This window comes from Leptonychotes weddellii, chromosome 3 (assembly GCF_054177405.1).
Source record: "Leptonychotes weddellii isolate Sample4059 chromosome 3, ASM5417740v2, whole genome shotgun sequence".
Classification (NCBI taxonomy): Eukaryota; Metazoa; Chordata; class Mammalia; order Carnivora; family Phocidae; genus Leptonychotes; species Leptonychotes weddellii.
In genome coordinates, this window is record NC_138371.1 from 174129396 (window position 1) to 174155154 (window position 25759).

The 25759-nt window shown below is 47.1% G+C and overlaps 1 protein-coding gene and 1 long non-coding RNA gene across 2 annotated transcripts in view; both read left to right on the plus strand.

Annotated features, from left to right (window-relative positions):
- Positions 1-3767: 3767 nt before the first annotated feature.
- The window catches only part of COL4A2 (collagen type IV alpha 2 chain), a 117874-nt gene continuing 95882 nt past the window's right edge, over positions 3768-25759 (plus strand). The window contains exons 1-2 of the mRNA XM_081815516.1: positions 3768-3791; positions 7117-7242. Of these exons, the coding sequence (XP_081671642.1) occupies positions 3768-3791; positions 7117-7242 (150 nt within the window). The remainder of the gene's footprint in view (positions 3792-7116; positions 7243-25759) is intronic.
- The window catches only part of LOC145720711 (uncharacterized), a 28249-nt gene continuing 9739 nt past the window's right edge, over positions 7250-25759 (plus strand). The window contains exon 1 of the long non-coding RNA XR_014143917.1: positions 7250-25564. This is a non-coding gene — a long non-coding RNA (uncharacterized LOC145720711). The remainder of the gene's footprint in view (positions 25565-25759) is intronic.

Sequence of the window (25759 nt, forward strand, 5' to 3'; positions counted from 1 at the left end):
AGGAAGCTGAAGTGCCAGGGTTTCCCACCCAGTTTATAGGGAAGAGGGTTTTGTTCTGTGTGGAGTGGCCCTGGTCTGCGTTTCCTCTGCCATATGCTTTGTCTTGCTAATACCATGTTGGAATTATTTCCTTAATTTCTAAAGCTGCGTGTACGGAAATGGCTTATATTTCCTGTTTTGATAAACTAATAGAATTGTACTGGGAACTTTGTTCCCAAGTTGGCTTTCTTCTTTGTTGGCCTCTTTTTGAACTAAAAGGATAATTCTAGAAAGTCGGGCTTGACTGGACTTGTGACAAAGACGAAGACTTGTATAGATTTTTTTACCTTAAATATGAAAGATGACTACTTTTTTTGCAATAAGGGATGTCTGTCTTCTGTGTCTGTTAGAACGGGTTATTCAATATCTCTCTGTACAGGAAGCTGGGGTTAGATGCTGGGGGCAGTCCAATGGTAAAAGATCTGTAAATTCAGTCCTTCAGAGACTTGCTCTTTTTGGCTGGAGGTATATTGGCTTAGAAAATCTTTCTTGGACAAGAGGTTTCTTGGAACATGTGGAGGACAAAATATTCTTTGTTTTAGGACAAATGAGTTTTGTTCTTGCCTCTTCATATAAATTTGGTTAATACTCATTTCTTATGTGCGATTCGAGAACAATGCCGAGCATTTTTTTTTCTTTCATTTGTAAATATTGTATCGACTTTAAACAGTACTCACATCTGCAGAAAGCTGGGTCCGTGTCCACGGATTTGCTCCCTCGATAGACATGGATGGTTCACTCTGGTAACTTACAGAAATAACTTGTCGTAAAGAGTCTTAAGTCTTTTGTGTGTTTTATTTTCTGGCATTCAAGTTGTTATTTAAACCTATTTTTAAATGTCCTAAATATGAGGACAAGTCTGCCGCTGGGAGAAGTGAGGAAAGCAGTTTTCTCCGTGTTTTGAAGGGGGCCACTCCTCAGACACCTATGGAGGAGGAGGACTTCACACTGGGCGGCGGCGAGAAGCCTTTCCTCTCTGCCCGATGCTCTGTGATACCCAACGAAGGCAGCTTGAGTCTCAGCTCCCCTGATGCCAGCAGATTGCTCAAATAAGAGGCCGGGCCACCGGCGCATGGGACCGGATGTTCCCTTAATCTTGCAGCTGCTCCTGCCGATGTCCACTCTGACTCAACCGGATTCCATTTAGAGACAGCAGAGTAGTCAGTACCTGCCGCCGGACAGCCAGTGGCTCGAGGCAAGAAAGTCTCTGCTTGAACCCAATCGATGCCTGGTTCAAGGACCCGGAAACTGGCGTTCTTTAGAAGATTTCACGACCTCTGTTCTCCCAGAGACAAAAGATGCACCAAGGAATGTAGAATGCACATGTAGGGTGGTTTGGGTGTGTCTAGGTGGAACTGAATGTCCATGCAAATACACGTACTTTTAAATCTTTCTAAATGTAATGGTGCCAAGATTCACACACGGTTCCGAAGAAAAGAATTCCCATATAAAAAGCTGATCTCCCCACCCCCCCCAAAAAAAATCTCTTGCTCCGAGGTCTCCACTTTGACCCTGGAAACAGTATCTCTTGCATTCCACTTGAGTAGACTATCCAAGGTTTCTAGAAAATATATCTGTGCCTTTGCATTGCCAATGGACTCTTAGATGATCTGGGTCTTTCTTAATTTCTAGAATTTCTAATTATTACAGCAATGCTGGCTACCAATTCAGGGCAGGGTAAAATTCAGAAGAGAAGGGTCTAAAAGGATGTTCTGAATAAGGAAAAGAGAACTGAAATGTTTTTGACAGGGTGGCTGATGAGAGGCTCAGTGACTGAGCTGTCCAGTGCCCAGAGCCTCCCTGCATGGGCCGCAGGTGGCAGGGGGTCAGAGGGAGTCTGGGGGCCAGCACTCTCCCAGGATGGCATGCCATGTCCTCTTTAGGCATGGAACGCACGGGCCCCGTGGGGAGTATCCTTTCTCCTCCACTGACAGAGGTGGCTTCACAGGAAGCCACAGCAGCGTGCCTACGTGGAGAGCCTGTTAGAAAGCGTGTCCTGGCGCAGGAAATCTGAGGTGGGGCCGGCATTCCTAAGTAGTGCCTGGCTGCGTCCACGCGCCACGCTGGGTGTGTCCAGGGTCCAGACCAGACAGCAGCGTTGCACACGTAGACCGAGCGCCTCTCAGACGTTGCCTCTATCAGGCCCCTCCCCCTGCCCGGGTCATTTAGGACACTGTGTCCAGGCACATCCTGTTCAGACTCTCCGCTCCCTATCTTCACCACGGGCTCTCCCCACACAACCCCTCCCTTGCCAATATGGCTTTTGTTCTTATTCATTGTTTTGCAAGAAGTACCCACTTCATCTCTTCCTGGGGCAGCTCAGAGGCATTCCTGATCTACTGTGCTTCTGATGTTTAAGCCGTTTTCTGTCTTATTTCCCAAAACTTAGAATTCACATTTATTTTTCAAAACAACTCCTGTTGGTTCGACAGTACTTGGTAGGATGTCCAGCCAGCTTACAGTGATAGCAGAGTTACCACCCTTTGCCCTGTGTCTGCCAGCCCCCGACCTTCCCCTCCCCATCCTGGAGGGAGCCGCTGAGTTCAGCGGGGCGGGGCTCTGGACGAGGTAGCTCCCGGGAGAGGGGCACCCAAGGACCGGACCTCGGGGCAATGTTCATCAGTTGCGGAAGGAATTAACAATTAAGCCCCCAAGTCAGACTCCTTCCACAGTTGGGAAGTTAGACCCACAGTTGGAAGTGGTTACACATCTCGGTAGCAACTGAGGTGGCTTTCATTGAGCAAGGAGGACAGAAGATGCCCCACGCCCGTCCTGGACCATAAAGCCACGATGGGCTGAAATTGAGTCCTGGCCGGAAGTTGGGGGATCCGGCAATGGAGGGGCATCCTGGGGGTCCTATGAAGAATAGGTTCAAATTCACTCCATTCCAAGATGCCCTTGATTCCCTGATGATGATGATAACCTGGAGGTCTTGCTCTCCTAGGCCTAGAGACTGGCAGCTCTCTGTCCCCTGGGTTTTAGCAGTGAGCGCCTCAGGTGGGAAGGCAGGGAGGTCGGCCACTGTGGGGGAGGCCAATAAGGGATAACAGAGCACAGGACAGCCCGAGGGAGAGGGCCCGGCTAAGTCAGACCTCTCCTGACCTGGCCTGACTCTTCCTCTCAGACCACCTCTCCTTCATGGCACTTGCCGTAATTTAAAGTGTGTAGACTTTATTGCTCATTTACTTAGTTCTCTTGTCAACTTGTGTACACTCTCTGTTCCCCACTTTACACCCATGGCCCAGCACAGTGCTCAGCCCAGAGAAAACATTCGGTGGAGAAGGAAGGAAGGAACGAATGAGTGAATTTGCAAGGGGAGAGGGCGGGTAAAGTATCTCCAAGAGCCCTGTGGCTGTCGTGTTTGGGGGGATCGGCGAGCTCGGAGCCCTGTCACTGGTGCAGCTGAGGGAAAGGCTTTCCCTGACCACTCCAAGCTGGGAGGCACACAGCACGGGATCCTCCGTCCTTCCAGAGCCTGGGAGGGAGCGGTTTCCGCGTGGGTGCGCGGACATAGGAGCCCATGCGTGTCAGATCCAGGCATGCTCAAGGGGGTGGTAGGCCTTTCCACTTTGCATGGATCCTCACATCTTTGGTCTCATTTGGCTGCGAGTCCTTCTCCGCCCAGGGATGAAGGACATCCAGACAAGCTCAGTTGAGTGGATGCAGCGTGGTCCGTGACAGCGGACACTTTCTGCACCTCGAGCTTCCTGACCCTGGTACTGGGCAGCATGCCCTCCGTGGACATTGGGATGGTGAGCTCAGTGACAGGCGCTGCTGCAGGGGGCCATGGGGAGAGCAGGGTGCAGGAATATTGCTCTATGGAATGGTACCAATGGGAATTCAGACTTGACATGAGAAACTCGTGGAGAATTTAGCTGATGCTCCTGAGGAGTCTTGGAGCTGCAGTTGGAAAGCATGGCATCCTAGAGACCGTGAAGTTGAAGGCCTAGACCAGGCCAGCTGATCATCTTCGAGGGTGGTAGGCTCTTCAGGTGGGTGTTCAGTGGGAGGACACTGGTCATCTTTACTAAGGAGTTGACAAGAAGGCTCAAGGTTTGTCTCTGAGTTGTGTTGAGCAATAAAATCCAGGGTGGACCCGAGGGCTTCGAGCATGGGCAGTGGTTGGTGGAGGCTTTTAGTACTCTTCTGTTCAGGGGACGCAGACAGAGGACCCCACAGAGCAGCTCACATACTCCTCATCCCAGGTCCTCAGGAGGGCATTTGTAGCTTGAGAACGTTCCAGAGCTCACGTCCCAAAGGGGAATACCGAAGCTCAGGTCTGAGATTTGTTCAGTCTCTAAGAGACGTCTGGAACACATGCTCTGGCCTAATAAAGTAAATACTTCTGTTCATCCTGGAGATCTGACATTCCAGTTCCTGGTACTTAGAGCTCTTGTAGATGTTGGAATTCGAATGTAAGACTCCCTCTGTAGGCTATGCAAGATGTAAGATGCTGATGGGAAAACACACACACACACATACACACACCACACACAACCCACCTCACATCACACACACAAACACATCACATCACATGCTGTCACACACACACACACCACATACACACCTCACATCACACACAACCCACCTCATATCACATACACACACCTCACACCACACACACACACCCCACATCCCACCACATGCACATGCACCACAGCACACACAGGGCTGGAATCTCCATGTTGGAGATTGGTTGTGGCTTGTAGAGGGAGGCCTGCCTCACCTCCTGGGATGGGATCCCCAAGCCATGGCTCATGGTCGAGGAAGTGTCAAAATTGGGAGTTATCAGACCTATGAGTCCCAGCTCCAAAAGCAAAACAGCACTATTAAATTTTAAGCAGGTTATGAAGAACTCATTCCTATAACTAAGTCCAGTTCATATCCTAAATCTAGGACAGAAAGTCTGTTAGATCAATATAAAATCATTTCAACCATTGATTTATATCCAGGGATTTGGCAAGTGCCTTTAAGATCAAAATTAAAAATAGCCTATGAAACACCAGATGGAGAATGGGAGTTTATGCTTTACCCTGGAGTCCTCAGACTGAGGAGTCCCCCTGCCCTTTCCAGACAACTGGCAAATGAATTACTGTGTGAACCAGGGACACCTGCCAAGCCCCCTATTCACATCCCAGTCGTATGTAATACAAAGTATAAATGTGGCTGCCCATCTAGATGTCTCCCTTTGGCATTCAGGGTAATCCCTAAAACCGATGGCTTCGCATGGGGCTGGATTTATAAACACCAAATATTCAAAATGGTGGGATTTTAAAATGAGCCCCACTATAGATAAACATTGAAGCCGTGAAAAAATATGGCAAATACCTAGAAACATATTGTGAGGGCATGAAAGGATTTTAAATGTGTTTACTTTTACACTGTGGAACTCAAACTGTCTCACAAAATGATAACCAAGACATCCAAAAGGCTTCGAGGTGTTGGTTTGGGATTTTCAGATTTTTTTGAATTCTTCAAAATAGTGACTGATGCATCAGATACTGGAGTCGGTAAAGGGCTACTGTGGGGACACAAGAAACGTGGGACTCAAACGATCCCCCTTATAGAAAGTTGTATGCACAGGAAAGGAATTTATCATCTCTACAAAAAGAACATTGAGTAGTCGTGGTGGTCTTAGGTAAACTCTGGCCAGAGAGTTTTGAGTCAGCGTTCACTGTGCACCCGTCAAGGCTGCGCGTGCAGGAGGGCTAGCAGGGGACACGGAGGTGGCCAGACAACACGGCGTCCATCTACACACGAGCAGCAGAACCATGCCAGGAACAGCGAAGATTCTGGCTGACACGCTAGCACGAGAAACCCTCTAGAGGGAGTCCCCAGGTGACCATCCTGTTTAGTCACTGAAACCTAACTTAGAAGGGAATGGAACAGATGTGGCGAAATTCACTTTTGTGTCAAGTTGGCATGGTCTGTTATCTGGGGAGTGTTGCTTGTGCAGTAAGGTTTGGCTCAGCGTGCACCAGAAGCTAACCTTGTCCGGGGTCCCTTGAGTATCAGTGCCTGCGAGCTGGGCGGTCTGCTGGGCGGGCCGAGGGTGACGAGGGTGACAGGGATCCCCCGTGCCGCTGTGTAAGTCACCTGTCATGCCGATGGGGGAGGTGGGGCTGATCCAGAAGGGGCCAGAGGAGGGCCATTCTGATTGTCACTTCCTGCTCACATTATCCTGCTGTCAACAGTCCAAAAGGAAGATTTCCTAGTCCAAAGTCCAAGTCCATCCTTTACCTAAAATACTGAGATCAAGGGTGAGCAAGCAATGCCTTGGAACCCATTAGGATTGTCCAGGCAGAGAACTCCCTCCCTTAGCCACTCACTTCATTAAAGAGTTGGCCGAATAAAGACTTAGGAAGGCCTCTTCCCTCCATCCCTCCTCCTTCTGCTAACCACTGGGTCTCATAGAGGGCAGAGAAGGGGAGGGGAGGGGAGAGGTGGGGAGGGAAGGTGTGTTTGCAAAGTCCTCCTCCCCCTCGGAAGCCCCTCTCCCTTTAGCTCACCTGGATCCGTGTTGTATGATGGGGCCCAGCATGGAACCTAACCCAGTCCTGCTCCCCTTGATCACACCTCCTCGGGGCTGCCTCCCCCACCATTCCAGAAGCATGAGGGCTGCTTCCTACACCTGGAGTTTCTGCTTTGTACTGAAGTACTTAACACAGAGTGTCACGGGCTCACTTCACCCGGGATCCCTGGATTCGGGGAATGTTCTCCCCAACTTTCGAGGCCCAGGACCTAGCTTGACATCTGGCGTTGAGTAGGCACCTTTAAAAGGCATACTGACCATAGAAGGTAAAACATCTAGAGGGACCCCATTGTAAACTCTGGACTCTGGGTGATGATGAGTCATCAGTGTAGGCTTATCGACGGTGACAAATGTGCTGCTCTGTGGGGGGGACGTTAGTAGCGGGGACAGCTGCGTGGGGGGGGGGTCGGGGGCGCACAGGGACTCTCTGTACCCTTTGCCGTGGGCCCAAAGGTGCTCTAAAAAAGAAAATCTACTTGTTTTGAGTAGAGAGCTGGCTGCTGGAGTTGCACATGCTCTCAGCAGATGATGCACTACTGTTGTAGAGGACGACGTTTGGGATAACACGTTCTTTGTGCTTCCTTGTGCAGGGCGTGAAGAAGTTCGACGTGCCCTGCGGAGGGAGAGACTGCAGCGGGGGCTGCCAGTGTTACCCCGAGAAGGGGGGACGGGTAAGTCACAGCGTCGTGGAAACGGGACTCTTCCGTAGCTTCTGTTCCAGACAAAAGTGCCTTCCATCTCCTGACGGGGTCAATCCCATGCTTTCCTGAGAAATTTAATACAGACGTACTCTTCCGTATCAGAACAAATGATAACATAACGCAAAATTTGGTCCAGGTATACCACGCTCTGAATAGAGAACGGTAACTTTCTCACATGTCTCTTGTTCATCGTTGGGAATTAGATATGTATATATAATGCAACTGCGTTTTATAGGTAACCATGTATTCTGTAAAAATATTACATAAAGAAAGCATGGTTGTGTCTACCCCCCACTACAGATATTCCGACCAGAGGGCACGAGCCTCCTGCCATGGAGAATCAGTCTCGCTTTCAAAATTAGTACTCCTCCCCCCAAATGTCCTTTATGTATCGAATTTCATCAGATAGGTCGGAGAGAAAGGTCAGTCCCCATCGTGGCCAACACACCTGACACCACCTGCATTACGGTCTGATACTGGGTTTAACGTGTTCCAAGTGACGGGCTTTCCTGTTGCCAGCGAAGCTGATGTTTGGGTCGCGGCTTTACTGATTTTAAAAAGACATTGTTTCTATTTCTCTGTGTAAGCCCACCTCGTATGGGGAGCAGTATTTCGTTTTATGACACAGTCTTTTGAGTCTTCGTGCCTTGGGATCCCACTTCCCTAGGGGACTCCTGCCCGTCCAGGGCCAGATTGGGAGAGGTGGTTGGGAGGTGTTGGCCTGTGCCCCCTGTCCCTGTCGCTTCAGAAATTACAGCACCCCGTGGGTGTTCCAAATGCGCCTCACCAGCCCGAATCCTGTGGTCAGTGTTTACGGTCCCCATTCCCACCCTGCAGGAGGAGGACTCGTCTCGGTGGAGCTTGGCCTCTTGGGCATGATGTCACACACCCTCTCCTACTTGAGTCCCCTCCGGAAGCCAAATAAGCAAAACTCGCGATAAGAAACCCCTTTACAGATGTGGCGGTCCCCCTCCCTGCCGTGTGACTGCCCAACCTTCGTCCTTTCCATGCCGAAGATCACCCCTGAGGAGGCTTCGGTCCCCACGTGCTGGGACCTTCCTGAGCCACAGTCCTCAGGACAGCGCTAGTTGTTGATGTCGTCAAGGGTCCTCTGCCTGGAAGGGGGACGTTATGCTCTAAGAATTGCTGATTGAAGGTTATGCATCAGCATTTCTCAAGGATTGAGTATTTTTTAAATATATGGAAGCCATTTGGTGAGATTTAAAATCCCCCGAGGACCCTTGCTATAGATTTTCCCAGCGAAGCTTCTGGAGTAGGGATGACAATGCCTCACTGCTGAGTCTCCCCTCCCCGAGCGCTGGGCAGCCCAGCCTTATATGGGCATGAGGAAGATAAATTAGTGGTTTACAAATATCTGTGGGACTCGCCAGGGTGGGAGGGAATTCAGCTCCAGAGAGACTCTGCATTCTTCTCCATGTGATCAGCCAAACAGAACCCAAACAGAGCACAAGGTTACTGGGTCTATTCTTTTTCACTTTTTTTATGATTATTTAATGCAGAACTGATCTGTTAACATTTCCCGTAATGGTTTTATGTGAATTTTGTTCTTCAGTAAAGATGGTTCACTCTGATTATTTTTTTTTCATTCAAGGATAATTAACGTACAGTGTTATGTTAGGTTCGGGTCTACAATATAATGATTCACCAATTGTGTACATTCCTCTGTGCTCATCAAGACAAGTGTGCCTTCAATCCCCTTTATCTGTTTCCTCCCTCCCCCCACTTCTCTGGCAACCAGCAGTTTGTTCTCTGTATTTAAGAGTCTGGTGTTTTGTTTATCTCTCTTCTTCTTTGTTCGTTTTGTTTCTTAATTTCCACATGTGAGTGAGACCATATGGTATTTGTCTTTCTCCAGCTGACTTATTTCACTTAGCATTATATTTTATTTTAATAGATGATGCCATCTACATAGTTATGTACTCTTATAATGCCAGGGGTCTTCTCAGAGCGGTTATTAGGAGGGAGATTTCTAAGGGTCCCTAGGTCTTCCTAGTTCAGTAAGTTTGCGTGGAGCTCTTTGTTTCCTCTCGGCCCTCATTAACACATAGCCTGAGACCTTTTCTCTACGTTGCCGAGTAAAGTAGATAATGGACACCTTCCGGTGAATTTGGTTAACGCAAGAAATCCAGAACCCCGTGTGGTTTGACTTGCCTCTCATCCTTCAGCCAGGTAATGATGACATTAAGCTGAGATGTGGCGGCTGTCTGAGTGGTTGGTTCAGGGACAGAGCCGCATGCTGGCCCCCTTTGGGGCCCGGCCTGTAGGCTCCAGCAGGGGCAGCGTGCAGGTGGCCGGGGGCCCCCTGCTGTGTTTGCCTCGCTCCGCACTGCCCAGCGCCCCACGCTGGCCTGGGCCTCGCAGATACAACTCGGGTTGTCTTAGCCGTGAGCCCTGGGGCTGCCCTGGGGACCCAGGTGTACCACTGGGTATCAGTCACCAAGATGATAGAAATGCTGACCGTGAGTGGTAAGGAAAGGCCTCTGGAAGAGAGAGAAATGGCACCATGTATCATTGCATTACCGGGGATATCTGCTATTAGGACGCTTGGGTCTACTTCATCCAAATGCTTATTAAGATACAGTATCCATATCAGTTTCTCAAGCCCAATATGTGTACATTAAACATTTGTTAATTAACAGATTTACCCAGATGTGTCCCTGTAGACGGCAGGGCTATTTCCGTCCTACTCTTGGACTGATAATATTTTTTAAAAGTAATGTAATGCATAAAAATAGCAGCTGGACAGATTCTGCCGTTAGAGAGCCGAGCGCAGAGTTTGCTCTTTCCCACAGCTTCCCCAGGGTGCCTTGCCACAGATTTTCCCCACGGAGCTTCTGGAGCAGGGACAGCAATGCCTCACTGCTGAGCTCTCCGCTCCCCGAGCGCTGGGCAGCCCAGCCTTATATGGACACGGGGTAGAGTTCACTTGCTCCTCACCATGGTGCCAGCCGACATCAGAAACTCTGTGTTACTGGATAACTTTTGGGCCTGAAGCAGAAATCACAAATGTACTCTGGATTCTGATTCCAAATGAATTCTCATGTTACCGAATGTGTGAAACGTCTCAGTATGAAACGCTCAGTGTGAAACGTCTTCTCCAGCCCTAAGTGGTGGGCAGTGGGTTGTTGCAGGGGGAGGACTGTTCCTCACAGACGGAGCCATCCCGCCTGTGGGTCGACGGTCCCAGCCGCCGAGGCATGAAGGGCAGGGTCTGTGGCCCCACAGGGTGTGCAACTCCTCTCTCCGTGGCCAGAGCTGGAAAGTACAGAGGATGATCTAGACCTCATCCCCTAGTTCACACGGGAGGGAAGGAGGACACCGACACGGCGGGTAAATGACCTGCTCCAATGCGGTCCAGAATAAAACTCAAGTTTTCAGACATTTTGGATGAGTTCTTATCCCAGTGCAGTAATATTCTGTGCTTGCGTTCCTCCTCCTATATAAAGGAGACTCGCCGGGGTGGAGGGAAAGGACACGGGCCAGATGAAAGGAGGTCTGGCCCTCTTTCCTCAAGTTATGACCCCCTGGTCAGTTCTCCAACCTTCTCTTCAGTTGTTCAGGGAATTCAACATAACTTTAGGAAACGAACTAATACAGGGACCTGGGTGGTTCAGTCGGTTGGGTGTCTGACTCGGTTTCGGCTCAGGTCATGATCTCCGGGCCCTGGGGTCTAACCCCGCATCAGGCTCCCTCCTCAGTGGGGAGTGTCCTTGAGATTCTCTCTGTCCCTGTCCCCCATGTGCTCGCTCTCTCTCTCACTCTCTCTCTCACTCTCTCTCTAAAATAAATAAAATATTTTTGAAAGAAATGAATTCATACTTCATTGCCGTTTGAGGTCTGCATTTAAAATAGACTATTGTGTATATATATTGCAGTAATTAAAACTTGTAAGTCCTAATTTGCCAACATTCCACAGGGTGATAGACACAAAGGACGTGGGCCAACTGACTTCTCAGACCTTCTCCACCACTAACGGTCTGACGATCGCCAGCCCCAGACAGAGTGGTGTGGCCCTCTGACCTGTCTCTATCCGTTTTGCTCTTTCTTTCTTTATATATTCTGTATTTTCCCTTCTTCTGTGGGGTGGAAGGCCATTGGATGGAAGGCATCAGAGTTCATTTCTGTTACAGAACTTCTGTGGGAACAGAATGACACCAAGATTAACAGTTCAGAAAGTGTAAGGAGGGCAGGCAAAGTGTCTGGTTTAACAGAGACATCTTTGTCTTTGCTTGTTAACTTACCTAAAAGGTCGTGAAATTCTCAGGTTTTTCCAACTGAGGTCAGTTTTAATTCATTATTTCCGTTCCTTAGGCAGGTTCACCTTCCCCCAACCCTTTGGCATTTGACTGTAAATTAAGGACAGATGGGTTATTCCGACTTTTTAATGGCGTCAACCTTCACAGGGCACTGTTTCCCTGGGCAGTCAGATATCTTAGAAATTGATAAATACCAGACCCTGTTTAAGCCCAAATTGTTGGGAATTGTTGAGATGGTCAGACTGCAGTGGGAGAAAGGGAACCCACAACTTTGACTGGTTCCCAGAGCTCTGTGCTCAGCCCCCGCGTGAGTGTATGGGCGTCTCCCCATCACTCGGCACTCAGCCAGCCACACTTGCCCCCACCCCCCCGCCGCCCTGCCGTGGGCCTGACAGCGGGAGCCACAGGTCCGGAGACGAGCATCTCACATGCGAGGTGACCATAGCCTGCGACAAGCTGTGTGTAGCTGTCGTGTTCTTTCGGGCAGCTAAGAGTTTCCCACAGTCTGTGGGTCCCTGGACCTGAGTCAAAGTATGAGTAAATAATTCTTAACCTCACAAGATTCCTTAAATTCAACAACGTAAATCAAAGCAAAAGAAACCAGAGAGATGCCGAGTGAACGGGGAAGCAGGGAAGAGTGGACAGAGGACTCTGGGAGGTGGGTGGAGGCAGGTGAATGGGCACGCAGAAAGACTCATTGTGTTTGGCACTTGCCGTCAGCTCAGAAGGGCAGCGCCCAAGAGATGAGAAAGAAGCCGAGGCCTGGCCCCGGGGAGAGGGGGAGAGGGGCCCCGAGCCGCTAAGAACGCCCCCGGTCGGCAAGGTCTTCCCTCCACGGTGAGCTGCAATCTTGCTCGGGAGCGGACCTTCTCTTCTCCGTTGCCATCATAAACCTCACCCTTCCACGCGAATAGCCAGGATTTCAAAATAAAATGGAAATGGCTCGCTACAGATCTGACAACCGGGTAGAGCCCCGCAGCGCCACGGGGAGCCTCCGTTCAGACGTGCTGTGTGTGGTCCACGCTGCCACGGCTTGCCACGGCAATGTGGCGGCGCCCTCTGTTATCTGAAGAGCCTCGCTCCTGGTGGGTAGGAACATCGGTGCTGCCGTGGCAGACCTCTGCCCAGACCTTCTTCCAGGCACACGCTTTCTCCTGGTGCACTCGGCACACCTCACAGAAGCCAGCTCCAGCATTTCATGTGCTATCACAGCCCGGAAAGGACAACAACTCACCCAGAAAGAGCGGACACATCACCTGCGTGCTGGGCTCTTACAACCCCTGTCCACACATAGCTCTCACCTGCTCTCAGAATCGTGTGGTCATTTTCACTGTGCATTGGGCACAGCGCTGGTTCTGGCTCATCTGGTGCCGCGGGGGCTGCAGCAACTCGCCTACTTGGCCAGTCTCTGCAGTGAAGGTGGTATCCCAGCAGGTGTAGACAGTGTCCACCTAGCTTGTAGATCACATGTAGCGATGCGCTTTTAAAGATTTCTGTTTATTTATTCATGAGGGGGGAGGGGCAGAGGGAGAGGGACAAGCAGACCCCCCCGCTGAGCACAGAGCCCAACTCAGAGCTCAATCCCAGGACCCTGAGATCATGACCTGAGCTGCAACCAAGAGTAGGCTCTCAACCGACTGAGCCACCCTTGTGCCCCAGTGATGTGCTTTTAAGAAAACCCCAGCATCGTAAGAAAATCCCAGCTTCCTTTTAGCCGTGGAAGATGACACGCCTTCAACACTCAAATATGCACCGTGTGCCATCTACAAACAGGGCACTTGTCTAAGAGAAGGGGGTGCACGAGTGAACAGGGGGTGCCTCAAACAGCAGGGGCAAAGGGAGACACTGGTGGGAGGCAAGGTCCAAGAGCAAAAGGTCAGGGACGGTGAGAAGGTTGTGTCCAAGTCCTAGGGAGGTGAGAAGCCGTTTGGCAGACGTCCTTAGAGAAGGCTTGTGACTTATAACCCAAGTCACAGAGCTCATCATGTGGGGAGGTTGGTGAGGTTCATGTTTTGGTGATCCTTCCATTGGGGTCTAGTTCTAGTCAAAGAAAACTAACGGCCATAGCTGACAACTAGAATTTGAAAACAAATGTATTCGCTTGACACACGCTGATTATACATCCACCGTGTGTCGGCTTCCATCTGGGCACCAGGAGTACAGAAGTAAACAAAGCAGTCAGTATCCCGAATCTTTTGGAGATTTCTAGCCCCCTGCTCTCCAAAAGAATTTACTACAAAGATGGAAATGTTCTATATCTGCACCCCTGTCATGGCTACTTGAGCATTTGAAATGCGGTTCGTGAAATTTTTAATTTTAATTTTAGTTAAAGAAAATTCAAATTAAATAGCTCCCGTGGCTACCATATTGAAGATCACAGTTCTAGTGAGTATGGAAGTGGAGAGTAGGGGAGAAAAGGAACTCATCGTGAATCTGTAAGAATATTCTGGATATCAAGTCCTAGACAAAAATAAAGCACAAGATAGAGTCAGGGTTTTGTGAAAGTAGGACCTGGTTTTGCAACCTGCTGGGCTTATATCTTTACAGAAAGGATGTTATCTCAGAAATACAGAGACCCATGAGAGGGCACATTGGAAGTGGTGTCTGTGCCAAATGTGATTCATCGCACCCTCCACCTTGCCCGCAGCCTCTTGGGGGAAATTTGCGTTTCCAATGTGAGCTCTGATCAGGGCCTCTCCTTCTGGAAACTCTTTGTCCAGTTGCTTTGGTGCAGGAGACCTTGGGTCCCCCAGCCCTGAGCTTTGGAACAGCAGGCTGTTCTCGCTCTCTTTCTAGCAAGATCAAGTAAGCATTTCCTGAGAGCAAGGCTTTCAGGATGCTGTTGTAGAAACGTGCTAATGGCGCAGCTGGAGAAGAGAGAAGCACTGGCAGGCGCTCTGGCCCACTCTCCACTCTCACCAGCCCAGTAGGGTAATTATTTCATTTCAGAAGGACCATTATGACACAAGTCAGGCTTTGATAGAAAACGGGCCAGCTTGGAGCTCATCCAAATGGAAGAATACATGATTAAAATCCTAAAAAGACAAAATTATAATACCGCGTCACTGAATGGACTCAAAGAACATCGTTCTGGACAGAATCTGATGGTTGAAAGTCAATGCTTCGAGAGAAAATGTGTCGTCATTACCATGGAAATCACCGTGTTCTTTACGCCCAGGACAAACTACCCTGGGTTGTTTCCTACCGGTAAAACACACAGTTAACTAAGAGAAGCCACGAAAGTCACTGGTGAAAACTAATCACAGTGGTTGTGTCAGCCACCAGAGAACGGCCCGAGACACAGCTGCTCATGGCAAGCAGATACTTGACAAATAATGGAGTTAGCAGAGAACACGTTTCTGACGGGAACAGTCCATGTTCGCTGACGAGTAATGAGACATTGACACGTTGGCTGTCTTACATTATCTGAGTGCAGAGGAAGAATTTTAAATGTTTTCCTACTGGATTTCTCCATTTCTCCCTCTTTTCACTAACACTACACACAAACACACCCGAACAGTTGCTTTGGCTGCCTGAGCCACATTCCTTCATAATGAAGAAATCCTACTGTGCTCTTGATCCCAGGTGTGGCTCATGGAAGATGGTTGCTTTGGTGCCGCAGACACCACCGATCTTTCTGGAAGGGTCTGTCACTCTGCGGGGGTGGGCACTATCTCATTCTGAGAGAACCGTGCATCCAAACAGTCCCCTCAGAATTTATACCTAAACAGATGAAACGTTGAGTAGACATGGTCAGAGCTCCAGCAGAAGAGGGAGCTGCATTGAGAGAAAACTCTTTTTTCTTTTTTCCTGTACTTAGGCAGGTCTCTGTTCTCCCAAGCCCTTGACCATAAACTGTGATCAGATTTTGTGCATGTGTGTGCAGAACCCAAACCATCGGTGAAAGTGTGGTTTTTGTAGAAGCACAGAATTGGCCCTGTGAGGCCGGCCGGCTGGTCGGAGTGGGTGGAGGAGCCCGTGGGAGCTCCCCATGGATTCTGGGTGGTGGCCAGAGCCAGCAGACCGGCGGGGACACCGGCCATCCACGCCAGCCTCTGGCCTTGGGGGTGGTGACCAAATGATTAAGTGGGCTCTGGTCCAGAGTTGACAGTTGTAGGGAAATGGCCTTTCATGGCTTTAAGGGAACTAGAACGTCAGTTCATAGCTGGGATAATGATGATAGCAATGATGTAGGGTCTTGACTGAAAATCTCACACAGACGCCAATGGACTGCTGATAAACTGGGGAAAGAGCAGTGAGCATTTCTGCTGTTCTCCAAACCGAACCAAAGCTCTGCCTTTAGAAATCCTTCGTTTTTCTGACCTCCTGATGGAATGTTTTGACAAGTATAGCATTAAAGCGTTTCCCCTTTCTGTTACAGAAAGAGCACCAGTCTTCAAAGAACTTTGTTTTGTTTTATTCACTTCCAATTCATTCTTAGTAAACAATTGCAGGATTTCTAAAAAGAACAGAGCAAGGTTGTTACCACGCATGATATGCTTTCTAAAAGCCACTCTGAAAATAGAAATGTTTGCTCTGAGTTTGTCTTCTCTCACACGTGGGCAGAGAGTGTCCCAAACGGATTGGTCTTCCTATGGAACGAGCGTGAGCGCCCCACCTGCCCGCGCAGTTCATCTCAAAGTGCTTCCCAGGTGGGCGGTCTTACAGGGGCCAGACGCGCTTGCCTCCACGTACCCTTAAGCAGACTGCTTCCGTAACAAAGAGAAAACCAGTAGAGCGTGTGGCAGTTTTGAAATTACTTTTTATTTTCTTCCAGAGATAGTAAAATAGTAACCAGAGAAAAATGGCAGAAACGACCAGACCCACTGCCTGAGCACATTTTCCGTGCCGAAGGGCCTTTTGAACTTGCCACCTAAATGAGCATATCCCGGGGCTACTCCGGGAAGAAGGGCATCAGGGCCCTCGCATCTCTGCGTTACAGTCTTCCCCCTCAGTCGGAGGGAGTCTCCCTTGTCCTCAGTAGTCACAGACAGAGATGCTATGTACATCACTGGCAGTTGGGTAAGCATAAAATACATTTATTTCTAACCGCTTTCAGTATTTCCAAATTTTCTTAAGAAGCTGCCCGACCTGAGATCCTGAACAGCCTGTGATTCTGAGCCCTCTGGCATCCCACCCAAACTAGTCCATTGTGGTGTAGACAACTAAATCATTCAAGTCGTCCGATGTCTGACTCATATGGGAAGTACAAAGCAGGCCTTCAAAAGGGCATATTCCCCACTGATGGGAAAGGTCAAAATATCCCTGTTCCTTCCCTCTCTGTGTCCAGCCTAAAAGTTTGAATTCTAGAAGAATGGAAGCAGGAAGAGCCGTCCCAGTAACCCACGACAGGCCCTGTATTGATGACCATTTCCTCCTGAGCCACTGTGAGGACCTTAAAAATCACACCATAGGAACCAAAGTTTTTGTATCCAAAACACTGCTGGGATGGCTAATTCCTAAAGGATTGGAACCAGAAAGGGCGGGGGGGAGGCAAAACAAAGTGGAAATGAAATGGAAGTCATTAATGCTGGGTAAATAATATCTTTGGCCCCATAGTCCTCAGCTGCCTTGTCAGTGTTGGTGTTTTTTATTAAATTGTTGTCTTTGTGAGGACTGTAACTATTCTTCAAACTTAAAGTCTGTTTTAAATAAAGAAACAGAAGGACAAATGAATTCCGTGGTGAGCTTGGGCTCTGTAATAAAAATTAAAGTGCTGGCATGTTTTAGCTCTGCATGGTAGTAATTAAATTCTTTAAAAAAAAATACACTTCAAGTGGCAATAATGGTGTTTTGAAAGCCTTGTGAAGATAGTGCTCGTATTTCAAAAGAACCCTAACGTCCAGATCAGTTTGAGGTATTGCACCCATATTTAGCATCTGTCAGCAAAAGTAGCATTTCTCAGATTTTTTAGAAGACATGTTGTCAGGGCCTCTGAGGGCACACGGGTCTGCAAACGAGATGGGACAAAATTCAGAGAATTCTGTAATTCTCTAGGAAGCAGTTCTCCACTGTTTACGTTGCTTTTAACATCCTGCTCTGCAGCCCGGCCCAGAGAAGGGGCAGATATCATGCCTGAGGAGCCGGGGGCACCGGCCATGTCCCCACAGCGGCAAGAAGGAGGGCTAAGGAGGAGCCCAGGCAGTTCAAGCAGAACCTGAAACAGGAGGCCAGGCTTCCTGCCCTTGGAGGCCTTGGGGTAAATTCCTCCTCCTTCGACACCTGATATTTTACAAATATTTGTATTTCTCTCCAGAGAACGACAGAATTATGGGTCTAGTACGTTGACAAGCCTTCTCCCCACTGTCCCACCCAGGAAGAAGGGAAGGAGACAGGAGACTGACAAGAGTTCTTTCTGGTCTTGGAGGGCTTTCCTGGAAAAATTAACAAAACTCAGAATAGATTTATATAAGTCCAGAGTAAAATTCATCTTCAAAACTCCATTAATGGAAAGTGTAGTATATGATTGCATAAGAAAATAATCTAACTCCTAACTCAACGTCGAACTAAAAAATTCAGCTCTCCTTCAACATCAGAATTTTCCTTTGAGACTTGCAGATAACATTGAGGCCCACTTAAAATTTCAAGACAATAAGGTTCATTCCAGAGGCTTCACTTAAAAGAAACCCTGTGGTAGACAGGCCATTGACAAGAACTAAAATAAGCCTAGTTGAGCCCCAAGGATATTCCTTTCTGTTCCCTTACCGGCTTCACATTTTTCTTAGAATTGATTTCTCCTTTAGCTGGTGTTTTTATGAGCTTGTTTTGCCTTTGAAAGAGTGTCATTTGAAAGCAAGAAATGCCAGGGCAGTGACATCAGCCTGCTTCTCAAGTGTTTTACAGGAGGTAAACTCCAGAATGTCCTGGAAATGTAGAAGTAGCCTCCACAGGTTACAGAAGAAAGTTCTGTTAGTGCCATAACCATATTAAATGTAAACGGTCATTTCTTAAACACTCAGTCAAACTAGAGGCAAGGAGAAAGAGGTTGAACTGAGTAATAGCATGAGGATGTTTAATTTGGAATCCAAGAAGGCTAAGGTAACGCGTGTAGCTACGATACGTAGCTGTATGGATAGCTTCGCGTGAGCGTCAGCCATCGTCAGGCCACTAAAATTTGTACCCTCAAAGAGAGCACTGCTGGACACTACTAATGGGTGGCTCCTCAACCAGAACCACCATCACAGTGCACGGAAGGTGGCCCTGCACCGTGGCACCTGCCGTGTCTGCTCTCACCAGACCTCTCGAGGAAACTGCCCCCTAAGAAAAGCTTAGCTTTGACACGTGCCTGCTTCCCTACAGGAAGGAGCCCTCCCCCTGGTCGCACCCGCCGGTACACATGGGCATGGATGCCCCAGATGTCAGTGCCCACGTGCCACTCTGGCCCAAACCCCTCTGCCCCCAGTGAGCTTTCCCTTCGCTCATCCCTCTGCCAGCCCTCAATCAAAGCTCTTCTCCTCCACATGTACTGATCTCAGCAGGATTTGGGAATGCACTCCATCTCCTAACCTTTTTCATATTAAACAATCGCATGTTGCTTTCACTGGACCACTGACTTCCTGACCCATCACTCATATGAAGACTGCCACCTCATCCTCATCGCCTTTTTCTGAGTTTCTCCCTATCCTCCTTCAGTCCTGGCCATCAGATGTCAACTTATCTTTCGAGCATCTGCCTAACCAGTGTGGAAGGCACAGAACTATTTCCTCCATGGATCTGGGTGCTACGCTTCTGACACCATCATAAAATCCTGTCACCCCTCTTTTACCAAACACGCTCTTACATTGGCTCACGTGGGATGTACTGCCACCCAAAAATCCAGGGTTTTTTTTCAGTAAGTTTTTTGTCGTGTTCCTTTTTGTTTTTGGTTTTTGACTATTGGTCTTCCGTGCATACAATTAATTTTTGAACCCCAATCCAGGATTTTGCTTTTTGAATGCTGTGAGGTTGCTGAAAGATGCAGCCAGCATTTCTGACTTGGAGATAGGGGACATGTGGGTGTACTGCCCCGAGTCTTTCTCTCTTATTTGTCCAGTACTAAGCTAATTCAAACACAGACATTCCATGAAGATGGCCAGTAACCAAAAAGGAGATTTCTAAATGTTAATTGCCACTGGTATTTTTAGGACTTTATTTTGAGGATAGCATTGATGAAAAGGGGTATGTGGCCATCTGCATACCCTTGAGTAGAATAATCGGACTAAAGAAGTAAACAAAAAGAACTTTGTGGATGAAAACAAACTTCTTAATCCCAGAAGACTAAAAAGACTTCTTTAGTAGAAGGAAATAAAATTTAACAAAATGGGTGCCCTTCAACAATGTCAGTTATCTTGGAAGGAAAGATGAGTAATGGAAATCCCATGTTGATCAGAAGGATGAATAGATTAGTCCCATGAAACTGGCATTGATGGGGGCGCAGGGCCCTGGACCGCCATCCCATGTCCCTTCCCGGCAGTCACGGGAGCGTTCTGAGAAGGTTTCCCAGATAAGATCATTCCCCTTAAAATTAAGATACAATAAATAACCCCAGGATTTTCAAATGTATACATCCCATGTGTGTTTACATATATATGTATATTTATGGATTTTCATTTTCTATATTTTAGGTTTATTATATACTATCTTTGATGTGTGTGTTTCCAGAACAGCACCTTGCTATCATAGAAAACCATTTATCACATGCTCAACATGGCATTTTAGTTATTTTTAGCATTTAATCTTATCTTAGAAATTAAAATGAAGCCTCGTGTGTATTTTGAATGCCCTCAAACTTTATAAGAATACACTATTGCCTTCTTACATTTGTCAAGTTTTTATATCAAACCTAGTCCAGATGTTCCTAAACACTTTGCCCAAGAATTGATTATTTGCAAAAACAGCGAGTATTCTAGATCTACTTGTCCTTTGGGCATGAATATCCCATTCTTTAGGAAACATGAGGAGGGGTCACTGTCCTAGGAGAGAACTCTAGAATCAAACTTATCTCCTCTGGCCTGATTCTGACTGTTCCAGGAATTTAGTGTGTCATTCCCATTTCCACCCATATGCCCCAGTGATCTCTTTATTCTGCTGGCCGTGCGTCAACAGGAACTCCCAGAATTAACCAGCAGGAAGTTGGCTCACAGATAGGAAGAGGGGCAGGGGCTGTGGTCACTGCCAGGACCACACTCCCACCCCGAGTAGCCGGGGGGAATCCCCTCACCTTTGCTTTGTTTTTAAAGAAGGATGCGACATCCCACTCTGGGAGTTTCCAAGTGTCCTTACTATATTTCACAGAAATTTAGAACATAAAAGAAACATGTACAGTTGGATCTTTCAAGAAGTTATTGACAATGGTGCCATTGACTTCCCGGAGCCAGACACCCTGGGGCCCCACGGAGTACCGTGGAGGTGGTTCCTTTGAAAGCAGGGGCACAGGTCCTGACACGGGGTGGGGTCACGCACCAGGAGAAACACTTTCCCAAAACCTCCGAACGGACATTTTTGTCCTAGAAAAAAATGACATTTCTGTCTCTGAAGACCAAGTCAAATTGACCCATTTTACCTCCCTGTGGATTGTGAGCTATTTCAGAATCTGGGAGTCTCCTTCCAACAGGTCGGGGCAAGGAAGGAAGAAGTGCTGTTCCATGTAGTTTGCTCCTGGGGAGTTTGCCCCGTGTTATCGTTTCAATCAAGATCATCAGTGTTATGCTATTGTTTCCAATTCAGACGCATCTTACTGTTTGGATATAACTGTGATTCGTTTTTAACGTGAGCTATTTCTGGAAGGCAAGTAAGGTTTTTTTTCCCCATCTATAACGATCTTTTGTCCTATTGCCAATAGAGAAACCTGGAAAGACAAAATTTCCTGCTTAAACTAATTATTTTTGCACTGATATTTTTCTGCAGTGCTTTAAATCCCATCTTGTGGTCACTATAGCAAAGCATATATATATATATGTATATATATATGATTTTAAAACATTCATATGAAATAATCATTAGTATCTTGTTCCATTTTTTACACATAGCAGGTGTTTCCTATGCCTTCTTGGCAGGCTTTATTGTTTGTCTTTTGTTTATGCATCTAAATTTCCCATTGTCTGGGGCGTGCACAATGCCTGTTATGGAAGATTATTGTTCTGGTTCACATGGTTTTATTTCCAAAATTTGGTGTGGGTTCTGTTGTATGTTGGCCACTGTGGAATGATCTACCCCATTTTTGAATAGCCATATGGTTTAGTGACTAAACATTTATTTTTGGACACATAGTATTTCTCAGAGGTGGGATGTCCGCTACCTGTTTTTGCAGTTAACAAAGTCATAATGATCTAACTGTAAGTTCTTCCTGCCAATGCTCTCACTCATTTGGGGGACCTGTTCTACTCCAGTAGCTCACTTGGGCTGCAGGGTTACCCAGATGGATTCAGGATCCCCTCACACTTGCCACCCAACCAACACCAGTATGTTGCAAAAGCATCTTGTAGGTGGGAAAATGTTCCACACATGGTAGCCTTCTCGACCTTCCTTGATATTTAATCAGACTTTTGGTAGCTAGTACATTTTCAAGAACATATTTTATCTTACCTTCATGGAGTGTCCATTGTAAAGCGTCCCGGGTAGTGAAATATTAGACTTCTTTGCTTTGAATAGTAAGAATTGAAATGTCTCCTAGAACACTCCTCCCAATGGGATCAGCTAATAACAGATTTGAAGCAGCCATTCCAGTCAAAGCGTTGTACTAAGAAATTCTGTAACATGTAGGATTGAAACAAGGCTCCACTCTTATTTGTGTGGCTTTGTTACACCCTGAGGGTATTTCCCATGCTGAGGAACACGCCTTCTGATAGTTCCACGGCTCACAGATACTCGGCTGTGCACATAGGATAGAAATATTCCGGTAGCAGAGCTTGAGGACTCTGGGAATCTGCGGTACCCCTGAAATTATATCTAACTCTGCTGAATTTTGTATTAAAATCTGTCACATCTTAATACCACCATCTTTCAGCATCTGTTAAATTGGCTTCGTCCTACCTCTGATTTTTTTTTTTTTTTTACTACTTTTTAACTGTAAGTTGATGAGACATGTGCTAAGGTGAGCATCCATTCTATTTTTACTCTTTTTTGGATTCTACAGCTCTTCAAGGAGATAACATAGTACTTGACAGTCATAGTCAGATTCTGCATATCTACAGCGTAGACTAAGAACCCTGGAATAACTCCTCAAATTAACCAGCTTGAGAGTTTTCAGTTGAACCAAAGTTTTATTAATATGACAATTATATCCTGTTCCATCTTAGAACTTGCTGTGAATTAAAGGGTAACAGAAGATGGTGCCCAGTTGGGTCACCGGGCGCCATGATGGTGCCTAGCACTTCCTGGTGGCAAACTGTGGATGAGGTACTTGCCACTGCTTTGCATTCATTAATTCACAATCCTCACAAGAGCCTGTGATGTGGCCCCTGGTGTACATTGAGGAAATCAAACTGAGAACAAGAAAGTGAGCTGTCCAAAGTTTCATCGTTGGCACTGAGGAAACCAAATCAGACTCCGGCCCCAAAACCCACTCTCTTGACTTCTCCTGGAGGTCCCCTTTTAAAATCTGAGTATGATGGGGGCACCTGGGTGGCTCAGATGGTTGAGCATCTGCCTTTGGCTCAGGTCATGATCCCAGGGTCCTGGGATAGAGTCCCGCATCAGGCTCCCTGCTCGACAGGGAGCCTGCTTCTCCCTCTGCCTCTCTCTCTCTCTCTCTTTCTCTCTGTCTCTCATGAATAAATAAATAAAATCTTTAAAAAAAAATCTGAGTATGATGTTGCACATTTGAAACTCAGTTGTTCCTAATTATTTTTTCTTTCTCAACCTATAATTTCTGCATCAACTATTTCTTTTTCTAAACAAAACCACTAAGCCAGAGAAGAAACAAAAATATTTAAAGCCACAATTTTGTAAATTAAAAAATCCATCCTTTCCCCATCTGCTTGTATTTATCCTCTCTCTCCTCTCCTCTGGAGGCAGCTCTGTTCCATGAATTGGCAGATCTCCTATTTGAAAACCAGAAGGCTCTCCAAATATGGCAAATGTTCTCCTCATTTTTTTCAACACCAACTGCTCTGCTCCCATTCGGCTCCACTTTCCTACTGATCTCTGTGTCCGCCTACCCCACCTGACCCCTGTAACCTTGTCCTCACTGTACCGCCAGAGCTTCATTAAATATGTGGTTTCCTGCCCTCTTCAGAAACATTCCTGAAGTTCGAGAACCCCCTGAATGGACTGGAAGTTTTTCAGGATGTTCTTAGTATATCCAGGGGTCACAGAATAGCTCTGCCAATGAGCATCCTTGGAGGCTTGTTCGGTCCCAAAACTAATTCATATAACCCCTGGTTTTAAGCCCCGTTCTTTCTAGGGCCCTTTCACTTTAGAACCTACCTACTCGCAAGGGGAATATGGGAGACATTCTGCAGTACAAGAAAATGTGGTGTCGAAGGGTTGCGGAATTTGCTGTACGATGTAACATGGTCTTGGTATGCAGGAGGAAGAAAGCAGGTAGAAGTCTTCACTTTGAAGTCAGAGTCCAGCTCTACCACTTCTGTCTCTCGACTGTGGGGGACTCACATTTATTCCTTGGCCTTCAGTTTCTTCGTCTGTGAAATATGATAGGAGTGGCCCATGTGAAGTAGTTGCAGTGAGGTAAAATTCTTAAATGCCTCGTTCAGTGTCTGGCAGGTTCAACAAGAGGTGGACATTATCGCGGGCGTGTTATTTCTCCCCAGAGCTTCCACAACTGACGTCCTCGTTATCACATAAAATGTAAGTCACCTGGATTTCTGGAGTGGCTGGGTGTATGGATGAACATCCCTCCAGTTAAGACAATGCCATCAGGAGGATGGGACTGGTGGGGCCACTGAAATTATGTGACCATAGGAGAAGCTTTTCAAAATAAGCCCTGGGGCCACCTCTTTAGAGAATCGCTCACACACACCCACATTTTCCTGCTTCAATTATGGGGAGATTCATGACGTTGAGCTCAATTTGGTAAAACAAGACTAAAAATTCAAGTAATAGAAAACATGTCCAAGAGGTAAAATCATCTGAACCCAGGCTTCCTAAAAATTAGCATAATTCATAGTTAATGATTTTATTCAGACATAATTTAAACATATTGCCAGTGTTTTTTGACAAAGCTTATCTTTGCAGAACTTTTCTGGCTGAAAAAAAAAATGCATTTTGTCAAAATGTTTTTCTTATTAGCCATCAAAACCCAGACTGGAATAGAGAAAGGTCTGCTCTAAGAAAGAACAAATGGGGCTTGTGGGAACGTCCGAGGCCTGAGCACATCTTAAAAGAACATTACAACTGCTGTCACATTTTCGATGACTCTGGCAGAGGGGATGGCCCAGGTGTCTTGTATCAAACTACAGTGTGAAATAGAGAATTTCAACAGGCTTCATCAGGCCTCTGTTCCCTGGGACTAGTGTTTTCTGTTTTCTCTGTTTAAAAGGAAGATGCATGCATCTTTGATTTTGCCTCTGTTTCTACTGGCTCTTACTCTTGTAAGGATAAGTATCAGGGGTTTGCTCATCACAGAGTTTGCAAATGAAACAGAGACATCAGGAAATAGAGACAAGAGGAAAAAAGTAGTGTCCAAAGGAAAATAGACATGGAACAAATTCAGAGACTTTTGGGTCTAGAAAGGACCTCTTCCCGGGCTCCTGCATCCCGGGAGCTTCCCCAGGAGGGAACAAGACTATAGAATTACAAGAAACCAGGCAGGCTTTTAAAGTTGGTTTAAAGAGCTGGGAAGAAATAATAACTGAAGCAAATTGATTACAAGAAACAAAAATAATTGGTAAGATCTGTTTTACAAGGAAACCATTGCTGCAAGATTCCATCTGTAACAAAATTCATTTTATAAAAGCTGCTCCTGCAGGTACTGAGTGTAGCATTCTCTACGGGCAGCCTTGGGATGCTATTTAAGAGGTAGAAACTCTCCGAAAGACTAGGAAAAACACTTCCGATCTGGTCTACCCTGTCCGTAGGCAAGTCATTTTTTTTTTTTAAAGATTTTATTTATTTATTTGAGAGAGAGAATGAGAGACAGAGAGCACGAGAGGGAAGAGGGCAGAGGGAGAAGCAGACCCCCCGCCGAGCAGGGAGCCCGATGCGGGACTCGATCCCGGGACTCCAGGATCACGACCTGAGCCGAAGGCAGTCGCTTAACCAACTGAGCCACC